Source organism: Oncorhynchus kisutch, linkage group LG7, assembly GCF_002021735.2.
Source record: "Oncorhynchus kisutch isolate 150728-3 linkage group LG7, Okis_V2, whole genome shotgun sequence".
Lineage (NCBI taxonomy): Eukaryota > Metazoa > Chordata > Actinopteri > Salmoniformes > Salmonidae > Oncorhynchus > Oncorhynchus kisutch.
The window spans coordinates 6,998,748-7,020,763 of record NC_034180.2 but is presented as its reverse complement, the minus strand read 5'-3'; the positions used below and the strand labels follow the sequence as shown (position 1 = coordinate 7,020,763).

At 40.8% G+C, this 22,016-nt stretch overlaps 1 protein-coding gene across 1 annotated transcript; it reads right to left on the bottom strand.

The window, feature by feature from the left end:
* Nucleotides 1-732: 732 nt before the first annotated feature.
* LOC109894067 (transcriptional regulator MNL1-like) lies at nt 733-16,409 on the bottom strand. Its single transcript, XM_020487293.2, has 6 exons — nt 15,519-16,409; nt 14,998-15,128; nt 14,702-14,866; nt 11,001-11,162; nt 2,764-2,875; nt 733-2,049 (listed from the first exon to the last, which is right to left on the bottom strand). Exons 1-6 carry the CDS (start codon nt 15,805-15,807, stop codon nt 1,091-1,093), a joined length of 1,818 nt encoding a protein of 605 aa, XP_020342882.2. The 5' UTR covers nt 15,808-16,409; the 3' UTR covers nt 733-1,090.
* Nucleotides 16,410-22,016: the final 5,607 nt, after the last annotated feature.

Genomic DNA, 22,016 nt, shown 5'->3' with positions numbered 1-22,016 from the left:
GTGAAGGCTGAAGCCCAGGCTGACCTGCTCTGTTCATCATGGATATTGTGGTGTGTGTATCATAGGAACAGGAGGGTCTATCAGCCCCAGGCCCTGCTTTATCCCTGAACTGAGACTGTGAAGAGAAGGGTCTGGACTGCAGACTGGATCCCTGACTGGAGCCTCTGTCTCTCTGATGACCACCAGGACTGAGGTTGTTCAGTCCACTTGTCCACTGGTTGTGTTCTGTGTTGTGGTGGAGTCTCTGTCCCTCTGGGTTCGGTCCTAGTTGCGACTCGGGAAGGAAGAGCGACGGCACCTGATCCAGGGTTCTGATCCGGGGCCAGGGTTTGTGACCATCTGCCTCAAGGGTCTGGTCTCTTCCGCCAGTAACACCAATTATCAGCAGGTCCTCATGGACTGCAGACTGTAAAACACATTTTACAGAAGATAATGTAAAGGTTTATGTAAGAAACTCTTTGCTGTAAAAACAGAAACATGACATTATAAAATGTTAGCCACAGTCAAGCTCATCTCTAACATTGTGATTCAAGTACCAAAAAATATGGAGCCATTGGAGTTTATTATAAACAAAAAATAAAAATGTCCATATGTGTTGATTCATGTAGTATAATGTTTTGGTTCAACTGAGAGAAGGGAAACTCAGTCCCTGCAATGATACAAAAATAACCAAGTCAATCAGCACAGAGTCAATTTTGTATTTAATTTGAACAAAATGGTCATACACTCACATAATGTGAAACACAGTACTTTTATTGCACAAAACGATAAGTGACGAGAAGAATAACTTTTCTCAATATGGTAACTAGAATACTTTGGGAAAGGTTCAACCTAACATTACACACATCTTCACTACTTCCTTTCAAGTAAACATGAATTAAGGCACTATAATTTCCTCATTATAAAACACCAGATCAAACAACATGATAAGGTTGTCACTCTTCATCAGTGAAGCATTTTTACAGACACCATCACACCAAACATCACCATATCGTCTACTCTGCCTCATCATACTCATTATTTCCTCAGTTAATCTCATCCAGTTCCAAACTATACATACAAACAACATAATTAACTTCATGACATATCACTATACTCGGGCCGTGTGCATTTTCTGCTGGTGTATCCTGAGGTAGCTCCTTTCTGAGAACCTCTTCCCGCAGTGCATACAGGCAAATGGTCTCTCTCCTGTGTGGACCTTCAGGTGCATCTTCAGCTGGTGCTGGCGGGAGAACCTCTTCTCACACTGGGTACAGCTGTAGGGTTTCTCCCCTGTATGGACCCTCTGGTGCCTATTCAGGCTGGACGATTGAGAAAAACTGGCCCGGCACAGATGGCAGCCAAATGGTTTCTCCCCTGTGTGCATCCTCTGGTGGATCTCCACCTGTTTGGGGAAACTGAAGGCTTTCCCACAGAACGAACACAGGAAGCGCTTCTCTTTGGCGCTGCCACCTTTACTCATTCCATCTCTACTACTGTCATTTGTCAATGGGCTTGTGTAGCCATTTAGTGTTGAGGCACTGGCATTGTCTGAGGTCTGGTTTAACATTAGGAGAGTGTGAGGAGGATGAAGGCCAGGGAGTGTCTGTGTTGTTACAGGGTCCATGTTCCAGTTGATAGATCCCATAGAAGGCAGGCTGAAGGCAGCACTTGTTAGGGAGTTAACCTGAGGCGCCATCAGTCTCTCTGAATCACAACTATAGGAGCAGGAAGGAGCATCGCTAGCCAAGTCTGTGTCTTTTCTCATCCGGACACCTCCCTGTCCCTGCAGACCAAATCTACGCCTCATCCTGGTTTTGTCCATTCTGTTGTCATGAAGACTAAGTTCGGTTGTGGTTTTGTGTTTGACTGTCTGTTTCTGGTTGCGGTTAACAGTGTTGTTCCCCAGCCCAGAGTTGAGGTCGCTGTCCCATCCACTGACCTCCACTATCTCGGCTCTGGTCCTGGCCTGCTCAGTCATGTTGTCCCCTGGGCCCTTGGTTGAAGCAGTCTGGGTCTGGGAATCCAAGATGGCCGCCCAGTCTCCTCTGTTATCCTCCAACCAATCACCTTCAGGAAAAGGTTACAAAATAGACTTTACAAACATGGCAGAGAACTCAACATATGGAGTTTTTTGATTCAATTAAATCATTATACATTGTTCGTTGTAATCGTACACTGAGTATACAAAACATTAAGAACACCTGCTCTTTTCATGAAAGATTGGCCAGGAGAATCCAGGTGAAAGCTATGATTCCTTATTGACGTCACTTGTTAAATCCACTTCAATCATTGTAACTGAAGGGGAGGAGACAGGTTAAATAAGGATTTTAAACCTTGAGACATGACTTGTGTGCCATTCAGAGGGTGAATGGACAAGACAAAAAAATTGAAGGAGGTATGGTAGTAGGTGCCAAGCGCACCGGTTTGTGTCAAGAACTGCAACGCTACTGTTTTTTTCCAACTCTCAACAGTTTCCCGTCTATATCAACAAAGGTCCACCACCCAAAAGACATCCAGCCAACTTAACACAAGTATGGGAAGCATTGGAGTCAACATGGGCCAGCATCCCTGTGGAATGATTTCGACACCTTGTGGAGTCCATACCCTGACGAATTGAGGCAGTTCTGAGGGCAAAAGTGTGTGGGGGGGGTGAAACTCAATATTAGGAAGGTGTTCCTAATGTTTGGTATACTCAGTTTTATTGATTTAATTTTATGTAGATGCATCACTATTCCTATTGAAGTATATGTATTATGTTCTGTATATGTATGTCTCTCTTACCTTGCTCCCCCATCTTTAGTCCACTCAGCAGATCAATGCTCTCTGGTCCGTCTTCTATGGTCTCCTCTTTGACCAGCAGCAGATCAGGCTTCCCATCCTCCATGTCTACTGACTGTAAGAGATACAGAGTGAGATGATGTTGGATCAAGAAATCTGATATGAGCACCCTGCTATGGATCATCTTCTAATTGGGCAATGAGGAATTGCTATGAGTACGGTGTTTCCCCCGACACATTGGTGCGGCTGGCTTCCGGGTTGGATGCGCGCTGTGTTAAGAAGCAGTGCAGCTTGGTTGGGTTGTGTATCGGAGGATGCATGTCTTTCAACCTTCATCTCTCCCGAGCCCGTACGGGAGTTGTAGCGATGAGACAAGATAGTAGCTACTAAAACAATTGGATACCATGAAATTGGGGAGAAAAAGGGGTAAAATAAGAAACCCCCCAAAAAAACAACAACCTTCAAACAAAAATAAAATTACAGTTGACTTTTTGCTCTACAAATAAAAAGGTACAAAATCATGTTGACAATAGAGAAGGGTTAAATCGTCATTTGTACTTTTTTGTTGGGCTTAATTTCCTTTGTCAACCAAATAACTGTCTCACGGTAATTGACAGTTAATTCACAAACATATTTAGTATCTCCTGGCTTCCACACATAGCCTACAAGCCACTGATGCAGACCTTTTGAACATCTACATTTAAAAATGTTGAATAACTCCATTTAATATAGCCTACACTTTCACAATAAATCCATTATTTACTTTAGACAGGTCTAAAGAAGCATGATATAAAGAAAATGTAGTCTATTTCAGAAGAACAGAATAGCATACTTTGAGGTGTCCTTATGTTACGTCCTGATCTGGCTACAGTATGCCAAATCGCTGTGGGCTACACTAGTTCATTTAGCAGACAAGATTTTCTTAGAATTCCGTGGCATTATTTTATAGTATGAAGAATACAACTAAACAAAGAAGAATAAAATAGAAAGGATATTTTATCCAAACGATTTTAGGGAGTGCGACATGCGGCTATTCTGTGTTGAGAGGTTAACAAAGAAATAGGTAGTCCTATATGCTTAATTTAATGTTATTAATTAACACAATTTTAGTTGTTCTACAAACGTTGGGCTACATGTATAGATGTGTAATACATTGTAAAGCTACATGATGTGACTAATGATCATTTGAAAAAAGTAGCTTGAAAGGCATGAGCTCTGCTTAGTTTTTTTGCGCTGGCTGTACACACTACAACAGTCACTCATTCATAATTTGACAAGCACTTGATAATGCCTGGAATTTCACTGCGGCATCCCCTTTGTGTGGCCAGTGGCCGTTGTGCGCATCTCCCTGAGTGCTGCGAGCTCCATCACGTGATCAGATCTTTCTCACAGCCTACAAGTGAAGACAGACTCATCAGGGATGCAACTGCGCGTGTCCTTATCCAATATCATACACTACCGCTGAGGAACAATGGGAAAGTAATTTTGCTTTGAAAGGTGATACATTTGTAAACTCCCTTTTGAGAAAATGGCCTTTGAATGTTTTGGTACTACTATTGGAGAGCCCTTCTTTGTCTACACCCATTCAACATCTTTCACACCCTCTTAAGCTTTAAGGGTTGATCTGAGCATTCTGTACTAACTTGCTAGCTACTTCCAGACATCTAAGTGAGAGAGAGAACAGCTCACTGAAAATTACTCGTCCTAGCAGAGCTGGTTAGGCTTTTATGTTATCCAGAGTGTTGGTGACTGCAACTGTGCTGCTGGCAACAATTTAATTACGTTTTTTTGCCAACGTTTACTGACACCGGCCATATTCATGGGTGTTGAGCGTTCGTAAATTCATCCGGAATTCTGCGCTCTGGCACACTAAGACCAGAGTCTTTTGTTAAGACATGTAGTTAGCTAGCTAAACAATGACCCATAATCCCAACTCATGATGTTACTACCCTGCATGAATCTGCAGGTAGCTAACTAACCAGGTTAAATGTTAGCTAAATAACTTTAGATCATACACGTAACGTTAGTTAGCAAGTCAGCAGCTAACGTTAGCTAGCTAACAGTACACTTTAACTTGAAATGAAAAGACTATGTCAAAATTAGAAACGTGTCATATCTGAAAATGTAGCTAGCTAGACTATTTTACCCGTGGTCTGAAATCGGAGTAGATAGCCAGAGCGAATTTACCAGCTAATCAAATCAAAGTTTATTTGTTTGTGTGCGCCGAATACAACAGGTGTAGACCTTACAGTGAAATGCTTACTTACAGGCTCTAACCAACAGTCAAATTTTTTTAAAGGTATTAGGTGAATAATAGGTAAGTAAAGAAATAAAAACAACAGTAAAGAGACAGTGAAAAATAACAGTAGCCGTAGCTAGTATGTCTATCAACAGTTGCTGCAGTGACATTCTATTGAAATGCATACTTGCATAGTAGAGTCTTTTGTTAAGACATGTAGCTAGCTAGTTAGACAATGAACCATAATCCCAACTCATAATCCCAACTCAGGAACCTGGTTAGTTAGCTACCTGCATGAATCTGCAGGTAGCTAACCAACCAGGTTAATTGTTAGCTAGCTAACATTAGGCTATAACTAGTCAAGCAAATGTGTCTGAGATACAAAGAATAAGATCATACACATAACGTTAGCTTGCTAACAGTACACTTTAACTTGAAATGTAACCACTTTCTGTCAAAATTAGAAATGTGTAATATCTGAAAATGTAGCTAGCTAGACTATTTTACTGGTATACATCATGATTGGATGCGTCTCCTGTCAGATGCCATGGTTGCCCTTAGTTTGAAGATGTAATCCGGAGACAGGTGTTTTCTCAATCCCCTTAGCTACCGTACTCAAATTTCGGTCTCCAGAAAGTGGAAAGCATACACATAACATTAGCTAGCAAGCCAGCCAGCTACTGTTAGCTAGCTAACAGTACACTTTAACTTGACATTAGGTTTATGCAGTTTTACTACAGGATACATTTTAAAAAATCCGCGTTAGACATGATTACCTAGAGATACTGACCAGCTCAAATAGACAGAAGCATGCTGTATGGCAGACCAATCCAAACTCATCTCTCTGCATGTCCAGGCCACTCATTATCTTAGCCAATCATGGCTGCCGGGAAGGTTGCTGGCTAAACCAACTAGGCTCGTAATTTAATCATTTTATTTGTATTAACAGGCGGCATCATTTGTTATTAAGGCACATGAAAGTTCACATGTTAGAGAAGGCATTTCTGCCAAAAAAGCATTTTGATTTAAAAAAAAGTTTACATTCAAAAGGCTCTCCTGTGAAGTAGTGACTCACAACATACGCCTAGTTTCCTGAAATATTGGAAGAACTGTCCACATTTACTTTTTGTCAGCCAACAATATGAGTAGGCCTAACGAACAGCAAAAGCACTAGTCAATCTACTATCCTCCATAGTTCAAAAGTTGGCCTATTCTATTGTGCGAGAAATAAATATTCCAAACATAGTCTGGGACAGTTGTGGGATTCGATAGATCTCAAATTAATACAACCACTAGCATCATCAAAATGTTTTTTACACAATGTGATTGACGCAACAGATCAGAACGTTTAGCTTAAAAAGTTAATAAACTATTAGGCTATTTCTTCACATTATAAGCGCTGCAATGCGCACATGGTAGGAGGATATAAGCGCAAATGTTCCATTAGTGTGAAAACACCATTATCAAAAGTGAGGGCAAATGCAATTATGCATGGAATACTGTTATTATAAAGGTGCATTTTTATGGTGAAAATGACCTTTTCCAAACTTGACACTCACACTGCTTCTATATGCCAGTTAGGCTCTACACCCCTTGTAAAGCAGATTAATGTGCTTAATTTTAACAAGTTATGTGGCCACTTTTTAGTTGTGATACAAACCGTATTAAAACATATAGGGCTATGGGCTTGGCTACATGAGGTGTGTGACTATGAATCGAAAAAGTTGTTAAAAAATGCATTGTTTCTTATGCTAAGGCATCATTCACAAGTGATAGGCTAATATTGTCACCCATCAGACTATTCTTAATTGAATTTTGTCTTTAGATATACTAAATAATATATGTGTGAAATTTGTTTTGATTTAGAATGGACCATTATCATGCACCTGTATCAAAACAGAGTCAGCGGGGAAAAATACGTCATCTATACACTTAAATAGCGAATGGAGGACGCTTTTCCCCGTGGTTTATTTTCATGTCAGCCAGGTAGGCTATACTCCTGTTGTAAATATAAGCCATGTGCTTAATATTAGGAAAGTTGAGAAATAGATATAGTAGGCCTAGCCTATATAAAACTGATCCTCCTCTTTTCAGTAGAGGCCCTCACTCTGTTTTCTCATGCAATTGCAAAGCCTTTTGAAATGTTGCACAACATGAGCTCATGGGCTCTCATGTAGTGTTTGATTAGATTTTCGAAAAACATTTGCATTGTTTCAGTGTGATTAGAGGGACAATAGAGTGCTGAGTACCAGGCAGTTAGCAAGTTTGGTAGGCTACTAATGACCATCAGCAGCATTAGAGCTTGGATTACTGTGACTAAAAGGTCACATGGAATTTGACTGCCTTCGTGACTCGTGACTACCGGTGTGACGGTAATACCGCAACAGTTCTAGGCTTACCTCTATTTCTACAACAAACTTTACCTGACTGTGATCAGATAAAATGTTATCTATTGTCACTGATTGTAAGTTGGACCGAAAAAACTAGTCTAGTCTGGAGTAGACCTTGTGGACTGGAGAGTAAAATGTATACTGTCTACTGGATGGAGTATTCACCAGATGTCTACAAGCCCATTGTTATTGATCATATCTAATAGTAATGTTATAGCTTTTGTAGATGGAAAGGCTTTCTTACTTGATCTGTCCCCCACATTCAGTATTTGATTAAAATCCCCTCCTATAATACAGTACATGGTATTTCTGGGGAATTGTGTAGTCGACACTGAATATCAGGAAAAAAAGCAAAGACATATCCTCATTATTTTATTATTTATTTTATTTACCTTTATTTAACTAGGCAAGTCAGTTAAAAACAAATTCTTATTTACAATGACGGCCTACCCCGGCCAAATCCTTGACACTGGGTCAATTGTGTGCCGCCCTATGGGACTCCCAATCACGGCCCGTTGTGATACAGTCCAGGATCGAACTAGGGTCTGTAGTGATGCCTCTAGCACTGAGATGCAATGTCTTAGACCGCTGCGCCACTCAGGAGCCCATAAATATTCACAATAAGCACTTCTGCATTGCCCAATATAACATGTTGGAAAATAAACCAACTGTTGAGCTCAACATTCCCAAGACTTTATCTTGTGTTTAATAGTATTCAAAAACTGATTTAGACCAGGATGAGAGAACAATGTAATGTGTTGAAATGTAGTGTGTTGTAAAAAAAAAAGAGAAAAAAAAGACATTTTTAAAAGAGAGGCTTTTCTCTGAATAGAAATGCTGATTGAGGATCAGGGCCCAGATTCACAAAACCTTAAGAAGAAATGTATTCTTAAAACCTCTACAGGATCGGTGGGTTCCACGTGGGACGTTTGAGCTAACGTAGGCTAATGTGATTAGCATGAGGTTGTAAGTAACAAGAAAGTTTCCCAGGACATAGACATATCTGATATTGGCAGAAAGCTTAAATTATTTTTAATGTAACTGCACTGCCCAATTTACAGTAGCAATTACAGTGAAAAAATACAATGCTATTGTTTGAGGAGAGTGCACAGTTATTAACTTGAAAATGTATTTATAAACCAATTATGCACATGTGGGCAGTCTTGATACAACATTTTGAACAGATATGCAATGGTTAATTTGATCACACTAATACTTTGCACATACACTGCTTCTACCTAGTGGCCAAAATCTAAATTGTGCCAGGGCTGGAATAATACATTATGGCCTTTTTCTTGCATTTCAAAGATGACGGTACAAATAAAATAAAAGCATGTTTTTTTCTTTGTATTATCTTTTACCAGATCTAATGTGTTATATTGTCCTACATTAATTTAACATTTCCACAAACTTCAAAGTGTTTCCTTTCAAATGGTATCAAGAATATGCACATCCTGGCTTCAGGTCCTGAGCTATAGGCAGTTAGATTAGGGTATGTCATTTTAGGCAAACATTTAAAGAAAGGGGCGGATCCTTAAGTTAACTCCCATTTCTTCCTTAACTATAGACTTAAGAAGAAAGTTAAGCAAAGTTTCTATTCCTCAAAAAGGTTATTGGAAATGTTTTTGTGCTATTATGTGTGCTTATGTTTCTCCTAAGAAGAAATTAGATTTTTGAAAATAAACTTATTGCAAACGTTATTAACTTCTTTGGGACTGTGGGGCAGTATTAAGTAGATTGGATAAAAAGGTGCTCAGAGTAAGCTGCCTGCTACTCAGGCCCAAAAGCAAGACTATGCATATAATTAGTAGATTTGGACAGAAAACACTCTGAAGTTCCTAAAACTGTTTGTATGATGTCTGTGAGTGAGTATAACAGAACTCATATGGCAGGCTAAAACCTGAGAAAAAAATCATCCAACCAGGAAGTGGGAAATCTGAGGTTTGTAGTTTTTCAATGCATTGCCTATTGAATATACAGTGTCTATGGGGTCATATTGCACTTCCTAAGGCTTCCACTAGGTGTCATCAGTCTTTAGAACCTTGTTTGTGGCTTCTACTGTGAATGGGGAGAGAAAGAGAGCTGATTCAAACAGGTGTCTGGCAGAGTGCCATGAGCTGATCACGAATGCGCCCGTGAGAGAGGTAGCTGCGTTCCATTGCATTTCTAAAGACAAAGGAATTCTCCGGTTGGAACATTATTGAAAATGTATGTTAAAAACATCCTAAAGATTGATTCTATACATCGTTTGACATGTTTCCACGAACTGTAATATAACTTTTTTGACATTTCGTCTGAACAAGTGATCGCGCATTATGCATTTGGATTACTGGGCTAAATGCGCAAACAAAAAGGAGGTATTTGGACATAAATTATGGACTTTATCAAACAAAACAAACATTTATTGTGGAACTGGGATGCCTGAGAGTGCATTCCGATCAAGATCATCAAAGGTAAGTGAATATTTATAACGCTATTTCTGACTTTTCTGACACCTCTCCTTCTTTGGAAATGGCTGGATGTTTTTCTGTGACTAGCGCTGACCTAACATAATTGCAAGGTGTGCTTTCGCCGTAAAGCCATTTTGAAATCTGACACAGTGGTTGCATTAAGGAGAAGTTTATCTATATTTCCATGTTTAACACTTGTATCTTTTATCAATGTTTATTATGAGTATTTCTGTCATTTGATGTGGCTCTCTGCACTTCCACCGGATGTTTGTTTGAGACAATGCATTTCTGATCATAACACAATTTCAAATGAGGTTTTTGGACATAAAGATGAACTTTATCGAACAAAACACACATCTATTGTGTAACATGAAGTCCTGTGAGTGCCATCTGATGAAGATCATCAAAGGTTAGTGATGAATTTACTCGCTATTTCTGATTTTTGTGAGCCCTCTCCTTGGCTGGAAAATGGCTGTATGGTTTTCCGTGACTAGGTGCTGACCTAACATAATCGTTTGGTGTGCTTTCGCCATAAAGCCTATTTGAAATCAGAAACTGTAGCTGGATTTACTAGAAGTTAATCTTTAAAATGTGGTAAAATACTTGTATGTTTGAGGAATTTTAATTATGGGACTTCTGTTGTTTTGAATTTGGCACCCTGCAATTTCACTGGCTGTTGGCAACGTGGGAACCACATATCCCAGAGAAGTTAATTCCAAGATAGCTAAACCCTTGTCTTAAACTCAGGGCAGTGAGAGAAAAAACTAATGAAAGCAATTGAACATGTTTAATTCACTCACAAACTTCATCGGAAAGTGAATATTTAAACCAAAGAACATGTTTTGGTGATCTCAGTACAAAATATCTTCCTAAGAAGATATTTGAGAAACTCGTCAGAACATTGTGATTTCTTAAGATATTGTTGAGGAATTGCACCTACTATCTTATGAACTTTTAATTATTTTTTCTTAATAAGATAGTTCTTTAAGTTTTTGGTAAGTGTTTTGTGAATCTGGGCCCAGGTCCCCACCTGTCTATATATTAATATTCATTATGATGAAAGGCACAACTGATCTTAGATCAGGACTCCTACTCTAAGAGGTTTTGTGGATAGGGGCCCTTACCTAATAGCATTCAGGCAGTAATTCACAGTGGACTCACCTCAGTGTGACTGTGTGTGGTCATATGCTGCTCAGCTGGTTCCTCTGTGGGTTCAGGAGTTGGTGTAGTCTGGTTGTCCTCCATGACCATGGTCCCCTCAGGGTTCCCCAGACCCTCCTCATACCCCTCCTCCTTCACCAGCAGCACCTCTGGACTCTCCTCCTGGAAGAGACAGGTGATACCGATTACACAGACATACACTCCCTCAGGTACATACACAAAGATAATAAACACACTTTCAACATGGTGTTTACCCATCCCAACGTTGTTTGAGTCCTATACTGTAGAATGACTTCATTGTTTTTAAACCCATCTTCTTGAACTGCACTGTTGGTTAAAAACTTCTTATGGCTGAAATCCCGCTACCGGGATCGATATGACAACAGCCAGTGAAAGTGCAGGGCGCCAAATTCAAACGACAGAAATCTCATAATTAAAATTCCTCAAACATCCAAGTATTTTACACCATTTTAAAGGTAAACTTGTTGTTAATACCACCACAGTGTCCGATTTCAAAAGTGCTTTACAGCGAAAGCACACCAAACGATTATGTTAGGTCACCACCTCGTCACAGAAAAACACAGCCATTTTTCCAGCCAAAGAGAGGAGTCACAAAAAGCAGAAATAGAGATAAAAATTCATCACTAACCTTTGATGATCTTCATCAGATGACACTCATAGGACTTCATGTTACACAATACATGTATGTTTTGTTCAATAAAGTTCATATTTATATCCAAAAATCTCAGTTTACATTGGCGCATTATGTTCAGTAGTTCCAAAACATCCGGTGATTTTGCAGAGAGCCACAAAAACTCATAATAAACATTGATAAAAGATACAACTGTTATGCATAGAATTATAGATACACTTCTCCTTAATGCAACCGCTGTGTCAGATTCCAAAATGGTTTTACGGCGAAAGCACACCATGCAATGATCGGAGTTCATCGCTTAGACAACAAAACAAGCCAAACAGACACCCGCCATGTTGTGGAGAAGTCAGAAATAGCATTATAAATATTCACTTACCTTTGATCTACATCAGAATGCACTCCCAGGAATCCCAGTTCCACAATAAATGTTTGTTTTGTTCGATAAAGTCCATCATTTATGTCCAAATACCTCCTTTTGTTAGCGCGCTTAGTAAACAAATCCAAACTCACGAGGCGCGGGCAAGTCCAGGCGAAAGTTCAGATGAAAAGTTATATTACAGTTCGTAGAAACATGTCAAACAATGTATAAAATCAATCTTTAGGATGTTTTTAACATAAATCTTCAATAATGTTCCAACCGGAGAATTCGTTTGTCTTTAGAATTGCAATGGAATGCAGGTCGCTCTCACATGAGCGCACGTGATCAGCTCCTTACTCAATCAGCTCTCATTCGCCCCCACCTCACAGTAGAAGCCTCAAACAAGGTTCTAAAGACTGTTTACATCTAGTGGAAGCCGTAGGAAGTGCAATATGACCCCATAGACACTGTATATTTGATAGGGAATGACTTGAAAAACTACAAACCTCAGATTTCCCACTTCCTGGTTGGATGATTTTTTTCTCAGGTTTTAGCCTGCCATATGAGTTCTGTTATACTCACAACCATCATTCAAACAGTTTTAGAAACTTCAGAATGTTTTCTATCCAAATCTACTAATTATATGCATATTCTAGCTTTTTATCCAAGCTACTTAATACTGCCCCCAGCCATAAACTTTGTTTATGTATTAAGGGCTTGTAAGTAAGCATTTCACAGTAAAGTCTACAACTGTTGTATTTGACACATGTGACAAATAAAGTTTGATTAAATTTGAAATATGTTGAGGGTAAATATGATAAGCTATGATTAGTCAAAAGGCATCATCAGACAAACCTGACAACTCTTTTGATGTGTATAGGTGTTTGTTAGGTATTGGTTGTCCCTAATTAACTCAGCCACACAATAAGAATTGGCTATATAGTAAACATTAATAAAAACAAAAATTAGCTTTTTGGTTTTATTTCAAGATTAGGGTTAGGCATAAGGTATATCAGTGTAGTTAAGTTTAGTTTTAAAATCTAATTTTAAGAAGATACATTTTTTAAATAGGCAGGGTTTAGTCATAATAATGACTTTGTTAACTAGTGACTAACTTGGCTATGAAGCGCTGTAGTGTGTATGCACAATAGGGGGAGAAGATGTGATGAAGCGAGTCTCAATGAAAGTCATAGAATGAAATGTCCCATTTTGTGTTTATTAAACATAAACAAGTTTTAAATACACCTTATGAAAACCACACATACACACAACAAAAATCTGCATGAACTAGATGAATTGCATTCAATTTATTACAAGTGTCTTAAGAAAAACATTAAGTAGTTGAAGTAGAAGTAATGAAACAGGCATTTGTGAACATTATATAGGCTACACAGTACAAACACAACATCTAACAGACTTTTTAGGCTGAAATATGCCATATATAACACAATATTCAATCCAGAAATATTCAACACTGAAATCTATTACTCTTGTTATCTTTATGCTGACAACAATGAAAATGAATCTGTCTTTAATGAAGAGTTTGATCTAAACGTCAGAAGCTATCGAGTGGAAGGGTTACTTTCTATGCTATTGAGTGGAATGGTTTTTCTGCTGGTGTATCCTGAGGTAGCTCCTCTCTGAGAACCTCTTCCTGCAGTGCGTACAGGCGAATGGCCTCTCTTCCGTGTGAACCTTCAGGTGCATCTTCAGCTGGTGCTGGCGGGAAAACCTCTTCTCACAGTGGGGGCAACTGAATGGTTTCTCCCCTGTGTGGACCCTCTGGTGCCTCTTCAGGTCACCAGCCTGAGCGAAGCGCATTTGACACTGGGTACAGCTGAAGGGTTTCACCCCTGTGTGGACCCTCTGGTGCCTCTTCAGGTTGCCAGCCTCGGCAAAGCACATATGACACTGGGTACAGCTGAAGGGTTTCTCTCCTGTGTGGACCCTCTGGTGGATCTCCACCTTCTGGGGGCAGCTGAAACCTTTGTTACAGAACATGCAGAGGAACCGTTTCTCTTTATTATTGCCAGATGTGGCCCCCCCTCCCTGAGCCAGGGCTATAACCCTGTCATTTGAGTTCAATGCCTGATCGAAAAGAACGCTGCTATGTGAATCGGAAAGTGCCTTCGACGTGAATACGGCATCGTGATCCCTGAACGAGTGTAAAGGAGAGTGGGTCGCGACATTTAGATTTGTATCTAAGCTTCCCCTGTAATCAAAGAAATCTCTGTTCTGTGAGTGTCCATCTTCTAAGTGACTATCTGCATTCCATGTGGGAGGAGCGTCGCCCTCCACTTTCACAGTCACCTCATCTACCACTATAACCTCCCCTTTCTTATCTAGGCACCCTTCAGAGTATACAATACTACTGTCCCGGTTCAAGTCCCCTCTAGACAGATCAGTCTGTGTCTCTAAACCCAAGAGCATGTTGCCAGGGTCCATCTCTGTAGCGTAAGAACAAGATGGATCACCGCCAGTGTCTAACGTGTCACCATCTCCACGGGAATTAACTGTCCCCTGGCTCTGGTGAAATACCAGAAAGTATTCTGAGCCGGGAACAGGTGGACAGCCCAGTCTCTCTGGGTCTGATCTGTGGTCAGATCCTGGTTGTAAGGGCCTTTGTGTTACAGTTAAAGTCTCGGTGTCTGACTCTGACTTGAGGATGGCGTTCAGCGTTCCACTGACCTCCGTGATTCTGCGTCGGGTCCTGGCCTTTGGCGAAGTGGCGAGTTCCTCACTGGCTACAGAGGGTGACACTCCAACCGCTGCTCCAGTCTGGTGCCGTGGGTCCTTCTCTCGTTCAGTCCTCTCCAGCTTGACCCCAGGACCTGCTGCATTTTCATCTGCAGACTGACACAAGAAAAGGAGTGGTTATTAATGTTGTTGGGATGTGAGCAAATGAATAGCTGAGGGAAGCATTTCTGAAATAAACAGGCCACATTTGATGTACTGTAATTTTTATGTAATACTATGACACTTACCTCTATCACAATAACATGCTGGGTTGAGGTTCCACTCCCCTCATCAATGGTGATTGGTTGGTCATCTCTCCATGTATTGTGTCCCGCTGGTTTCACAGAACTCCTGTAGCCTCCAGTGAGATGTGCTTCACCTGAGAGGGATTGGGGGAAAAGGGATGGTTAGCTACTGTTAATGCTGAATGCTATATTATACACTATTGACATTTTGACACTGTCTACAATTGGCAAGGATGTGAGGTAACACTTCTTGATTTACTATGTATTGATCATTGTATTAAGTTCCATGCTTCATATTGTTTTCAATTAGTAAATAATAGGAAATGCCAGTAAATTAAGAATCTGGATAGAATATGATAGTGTCTTTCTGCAAGTTTGCTAAGTAACCTGGGGAATTATTGCATACAATTCCAAAACAGACTAAATTCTGGTTAACCATATGTGGTTAGCACATCTAACGTCACACATGCGCAGATGTGATCGGGACGACAGGCCCCGCAGCCTCGGCCTTCTGCAAAATGTACCTCTTGCCATTCCTTTGCATCGGTCGAGAATCTTGACAGTACTGGGACGACTGGCGAGTGCGCGCTCTCGCGTTGTTCTCTCTGCGCGCTCCCGTGTCACCTTCATTTCAAGTAACTGTAGTTTCCTCCGCAATGCCCTGCTTTCATTCTGGCTTTGAGTTATTTCCAAACGAAACACTGCATAGTCGTCGTCTACGAGTTTACAGATGTCTGCCACGGCTGCATTCGCTAGCACCTCCATGATGGAGGCTATTTGAGTGTGAAAAACCATAGGCCTACTGTTAGCCATTGTTGTTAGCTAATGTTAGCAGCTAGCTAACGTTCCCTTAATAACATGTATCAACCAATACCTGTCTTCAACTCGAATTAAACACTGCCCGAGGTAAATATGTGATGCTGTGCAGTTATAAGTAATATTGTAAGTTCCAAGGTGATAAATGTCTAAATAACAATAAAAACGCTGCCGCGGATATTGTTTTTGGTTACTGTTGACTTCCGTTTATACTTCTTCAGTGGTTTTTAAAATGGCGGTTGGCAACCAACTTTAGTGATGCATTACCGCAACCAAATGAACAGGAGTGTGGACCAGAGACAGAGAAGGTCTAAAGCCTCGTTCACATCTGTAGTGTCTTAACACTTAGTACTTATTTATATAATAAGAAAGACTCTGAATACAAGCAATTGAACTGGAGCTTCACATTAACTCAAACGAGTTAGTACCAGAATAACATAGAACAACACTGCGCATGACCAAGGGTGCTCCATCCTTAAAGGGGACATCAGTAATTAACAGAACATAACAACATCCCTACCCAATTAAACCATTCCCCATAAGGAAACGGAATACATTATTAAATACAATACCACCTTAAGGTTTTCTGAATGTGAAAGACTAAGCTCTTCGATCCGTGTACGGATCGTTCAATCAATATCCGAACTTCTAGACCGGAACCCTGGCACCTTGGGTAACCACTAGGAGCAGAGCCCCACAACGTAGAACTGTAAAACATTCACTCCGTGATATGTACAATGATAGCAAAATTGACATTGTATGTGTGTGAGAAGAGACTTTCATGCATAGGCCGGGTGTATTTGTGAGAGAAAACCTCTTGAGTTTTCCCATTTGATGAATACTTCTTCAGGGGGGAAAACATTTCTCTGACTAATTTATTGCATTCGACAATGATTTTCAACTTGTTCAACATCAATGTTTCAAGCTCAAGTTTAATTTCCAGCCCAACCCTGCTTATGCACGCTCAAAGTCGTTTATGCGCTCGCGCGTCTGGTTCTTGATACAAATCTGCTCGCTCTGTGACGTACAGTGCCTTGCGAAAGTATTCGGCCCCCTTGAACTTTGCGACCTTTCGCCACATTTCAGGCTTCAAACATAAAGATATAAAACTGTATTTTTTTGTGAAGACTCAACAACAAGTGGGACACAATCATGAACTGGAACGACATCTATTTCAAACTTTTTGAACAAATCAAAAACTGAAAAATTGGCCGTGCAAAATTATTCAGCCCCCTTAAGTTAATACTTTGTAGCGCCACCTTTTGCTGCGATTACAGCTGTAAGTCGCTTGGGGTATGTCTCTATCAGTTTTGCACATCGAGAGACTGAAATTTTTTCCCATTCCTCCTTGCAAAACAGCTTGAGCTCAGTGAGGTTGGATGGAGAGCATTTGTGAACAGCAGTTTTCAGTTCTTTCCACAGATTCTCGATTGGATTAAGGGTGGACTTTGACTTGGCCATTCTAACACCTGGATATGTTTATTTTTGAACCATTCCATTGTAGATTTTGCTTTATGTTTTGGATCATTGTCTTGTTGGAAGACAAATCTCCGTCCCAGTCTCAGGTCTTTTGCAGACTCCACCAGGTTTTCTTCCAGAATGGTCCTGTATTTAGCTCCATCCATGTTCCCATCAATTTTAACCATCTTCCCTGTCCCTGCTGAAGAAAAGCAGGCCCAAACCATGATGCTGCCACAGGTGCAGGTGCATTTATACGGAGACTTGATTACACACCGGTGGATTGTATTTATCATCATTAGTCATTTAGGTCAACATTGGATCATTCAGAGATCCTCACTGAACTTCTGGAGAGAGTTTGCTGCACTGAAAGTAAAGGGGCTGAATAATTTTGCACGCCCAATTTTTCTGTTTTTGATTTGTTAAAAAAGTTTGAAATATCCAGTAAATGTCGATCCACTTCATGATTGTGTCCCACTTGTTGTTGATTCTTCACAAAAAAATACAGTTTTATATCTTTATGTTTGAAGCCTGAAATGTGGCAAAAGGTTAAAAAGTTCAAGGGGGCCGAATACTTTCGCAAGGCACTGTATATTCTTGCTCGTGTGCTCCATCTCGATTTGGCACTCATCTGACGCCATAGACAATCAGGATACAGAACCAATTAACACAGAACCAATTGTGCAATTGACATTGTAGCTATAGTATTGCCTGTAATGATTAATGGTTCAAATAAAAGTTTTAAAAAATATTTTTTTTAAATACAACTTCTTTTTACATTTAAAAAAGTTGTTAATTTGTTGTTGTCTTTTACCCCCTTCTCTCGATCTTGTCTCATCGCTGCAACTCACCAGTGCGCTCGCGAGGTGAAGGTCTAGTCATGCGTCCTCTGAAACATGATCCACCAAACCGCGCTTCTTAACACCTGCTCGCTAAATCCGGAAGCCAGCCGCACCAATGTGTCGAAAGAAACACCCTTCACCTGACAACTGAGGTCAGCCTGCAGGTGCCCGGCCCGCCACAAGGAGTAGCTAGAGCACAATGAGCCAAGTAATGCCCCCCCGGCCAAGCCCTCCCCTAACCCGGACGACGCCCCGCTACCCTGTAGTGACGCCTCTTGCACTGCGATGCAGTGCCTTACACGCTGACCACACCGGTCACGCGCATGCGTCCATGTTGATTTTGTCCACCCACACCAGACGCGATCAGGACACGCAGGTTGAAATATCAACACGAACTCTGAACCCACTGTAATCATTTGTGGACAGGTCGAAAAGCATTCAACATTTATCGCAATTTAGCTAGCTAGCTAGCTAGCTTACTGTTGCTGGCTGATTTGTCCTGCGATATAAACATTGGGTTGGTATTTTACCTGAAATGCACAAGGTCCTCTACTCTGACAATTAACAGATTTTGTTTTTAGTAATCTCTCCTCCTTCAGGTGTCTTCTTCTTTGGACTTTATATGGCGGTTGGCAACCAGCTTTAAGGTGCATTACAACCACCAACTGCACATGCAAAATAAACATTATTTATAGATTGTTTTTCTCATTCCAATGATTTGATGATTGACAGTCACTGTAGTGGGTCGTGTGACCTTCTGGACATTTTCCAGAACGCATTTCTGCCCAAAACTGCATTTTTTATTTAAAAAAAACACATTTTGTTACGTTCAAATGCCTCTCCTGTGACGTGCGACATACCCCTTGCTTTCTGAAACGGGTCATATTTTCTAACCTCTTTCTGTAGCTGGTTGGCTGGAGGCTAACAGAGGAGACTGGGCGTCCATCTTGGATTCCCAGACAGGTGCAGCCAAGGGCCCAGGGGACAACATCACAGAGCAGGCCAGGACCAGAGGTGACATAGTGGAAGTCACTGGATAAGACAGCGTCTTCAAATCTGGGCTGGGGACAACACTTTTCAACACAACCAGAAACTGACAGTCGAACACAAAACAACAACCAAATTTAGTTTCCATGACAACATACTGGTGGGGACAACATTTTTCACCACAACCAGAAACTGACAGTCGAACACAAAACAACAACCAAACTTAGTCTCCATGACAACATACTGACTAAGACTAGGTTGAGGTGTAGATTTTTTTCTACTTCATTCATGAATCAACACATGGATATTTAATTATTATATATATTTAACTCTAATGGCTCCATATTGTTAGGTACTTGAATCCCTGTTGTAGAGATGGGCTTGACTGTGGTTAACATTGTATTATTATCATGTTTCTGTGTGTACAGAAAATTGTTTCTTATATAAACTGTTATACATCTCTGTACAATTTGTGTTTACAGTCTGCAGTCCATGAAGACCTGCTGGTATCCGATGTTGCTGGTGGGAGAGACTGGACCTCTGAAGTGGCTGGTCACAAACCCGGGCCCCGGAAAAGGACACTGTATCAGGAGCTGTCACTCTTCCTACCTGAGTCGGAACCGGCACTGTGCCACTAGGGACAGAGACTCCACCACACAGATCACCACCAGTGGACAGGGGGACTGAACACCCTCAGTCCTGGTGGTCATCAGAGAGACAGAGGCTCCAGTCAGGGATCCAGTCTGCAGCCCAGACCCTTCTCTTTACAGTCTCAGTACAGTGATGATGCAGGGCCTGGGGCTGATAGATGGACCCTCCTATGATAAAAACACCACAGTATCCATGATGAACAGAGCAGGTCACCCTGGGCTTCAGCCTTCACAGAGAGTGGTGGGAGACTCCCCTGGTGGTAGTCTATCAGGAAGTCTGTCTTCTCCTTCAGGGTCTCATCTAATGCCTTGTGACTGGGTTCATAGAAGGGCCTGGACCTAGATCTAGCCTTCCTCAATTACAGTACCTCATGGTTACCCCACCAATACAGACAGTGCCAGGATGGGCTTTCAACACAAGAGGTACAGTGCATTTGTAAAGTATTCAGATCCCTTCCCATTTTCAACATTTTATGTTGCATCCTTATTCTAAAATGGATACAATTTAAAATTGCACTTATCAATCCACACACAATACCTCATAATGTCAAAGTGAAAACAGGGTTTTAGACATTTTTACACATTTATAAAAAAACACGTACCTTATTTACATAGGTATGTATCCATTTTCGTATATAAGGCTATAACGTAACAAAATGTGGAAAAAGTTAAGGGGTCTGAATACTTTCCGAATGCAGTGTACCTAGCCTATAACACAGCTCACAATCCCAACAACACCCAAACAAGAGGTCTAACGGTCAAGGAGGGAGCTCAAAGACTAATGCTGCGTTCGTAACCAATTTTGAGGTGGTGTTTTGTCACGCACCGCACAGGTGCAGTGAAATTATTGTTTTATAGGGTCAGCCATAGTAGCATGGCACCCTCTGGGTCAAATTAGGGTTAAGTGCCTTGCTTAAGGGCACATCGACAGATTTTTCACCTTGTCGTCTCTGGTATTCGAGCCGATCTTTCGATTACTGCCCAACGCTCAAAATCGCAAGGCTACCCGCCGCTCTTACCAGTTGTGAAGTCGTTAATACGAGTTGGATACATTCACGTGCTTTGAACTCATTGATAAACACTCATTGGCTAATGAACAACAATCTGCATCAACCATAAACAAAAAGTACAGCTAGACAATTGACAAAAGACAATTGAATATTTACGTTATTGAGATGATGTAGATGGAATAAAGTAATTCTATTCTTTTCTACTCTATTCTTGCTAACGCACTGTTCTTTCTAAAGTAGTCTGCTAAAATAATAGAATTACTTTATTCCATCTACATCAGTTAAGTATTAAGTAAATATTTCAAAAGATACTGATCATAGATTAGAAGTGTTTTGTAATAAGCAGTAGTGTATTTGAAAGAACAGCGTGCATACATTTTTAATTTAACCACACCGTTTTGAGTTTCAATCAATAAGATCTGTTCTCTACAGTGTAATTGTAAGTAGAGGTGCAACCATGAACAGTAATAATATGGAGTGGCTTGTATTCATGGATGCCAAGAGAAGCTAGGCTTCCTCCAAAAAATTACCAAGAAACAAAGAAAAATACAAACAAAACAATATTTTGTCTCTCTGTGTTCCATACATTTCCTTCAATTCGCAAGAGGCTGAATGTATCTCACCAGGATAAAGCATCCAAGGGAACAAAATCGTGCCCCTCTGTCTCTGTATGTGTAGCCCATCTATGCTGTCTAGTCAAAAAGCGCATGACATTGTTGCCACCATAGCATTGAAGCAAGGGAAGGGCACCAACAAACAAAAAAAGTCTCAAGGGAAGTCAGTGTCGATTTGGCTTCAGATCAATCACATCTCATTACAAGCCAAACATCATTGACAGAACTTGAATTGTTGCATCCTTTCGGTAACTGGCCCAACACTAACCACTAGGCTACCTGCTGCCCCGAAATGTGGAGGCTTTGTGGTTTACGAGGAGTAGTTGAAGCATGCCGTGTACTGAATGGGGGAAAGAAGAAAGCCTGTCGGTATTATTGATGTTTGACGAAGAGTATCTCACTTCACATGTGAAGATGGGATATGTTATGTCTGCGGTGAGAGCTTCTGTATCCAAGCCGCTGTTTTGCCGGAATTGCAAAAGGTATGGACATATATCAAGTGTGTGCCGAAGGAATGTTGAAGAATCTGAGGGTGGACGATGTTGTAATTGTGATGGCAACCACATTCCCAATTCCCTGGAGTGCCCGGTTAGGGTAAAGGAGTATGAAGTGGCAAGGGTCAGGGCTATACAGCAGGTCATCTAC

Coding starts and splice junctions, on each gene's coding strand:
- LOC109894067 (XM_020487293.2), bottom strand. CDS start 15,807: ATGGCTAACAGTAGGCCTATGGTTTTTCACACTCAAATAGCCTCCATC. Junction 15,129..15,518: donor ATGCAAAGGAATGGCAAGAG/GTACATTTTGCA, acceptor AATCCCTCTCAG/GTGAAGCACATCTCACTGGA. Junction 11,163..14,701: donor CCCGACGCAGAATCACGGAG/GTCAGTGGAACG, acceptor TGTCTCTTCCAG/GAGGAGAGTCCAGAGGTGCT.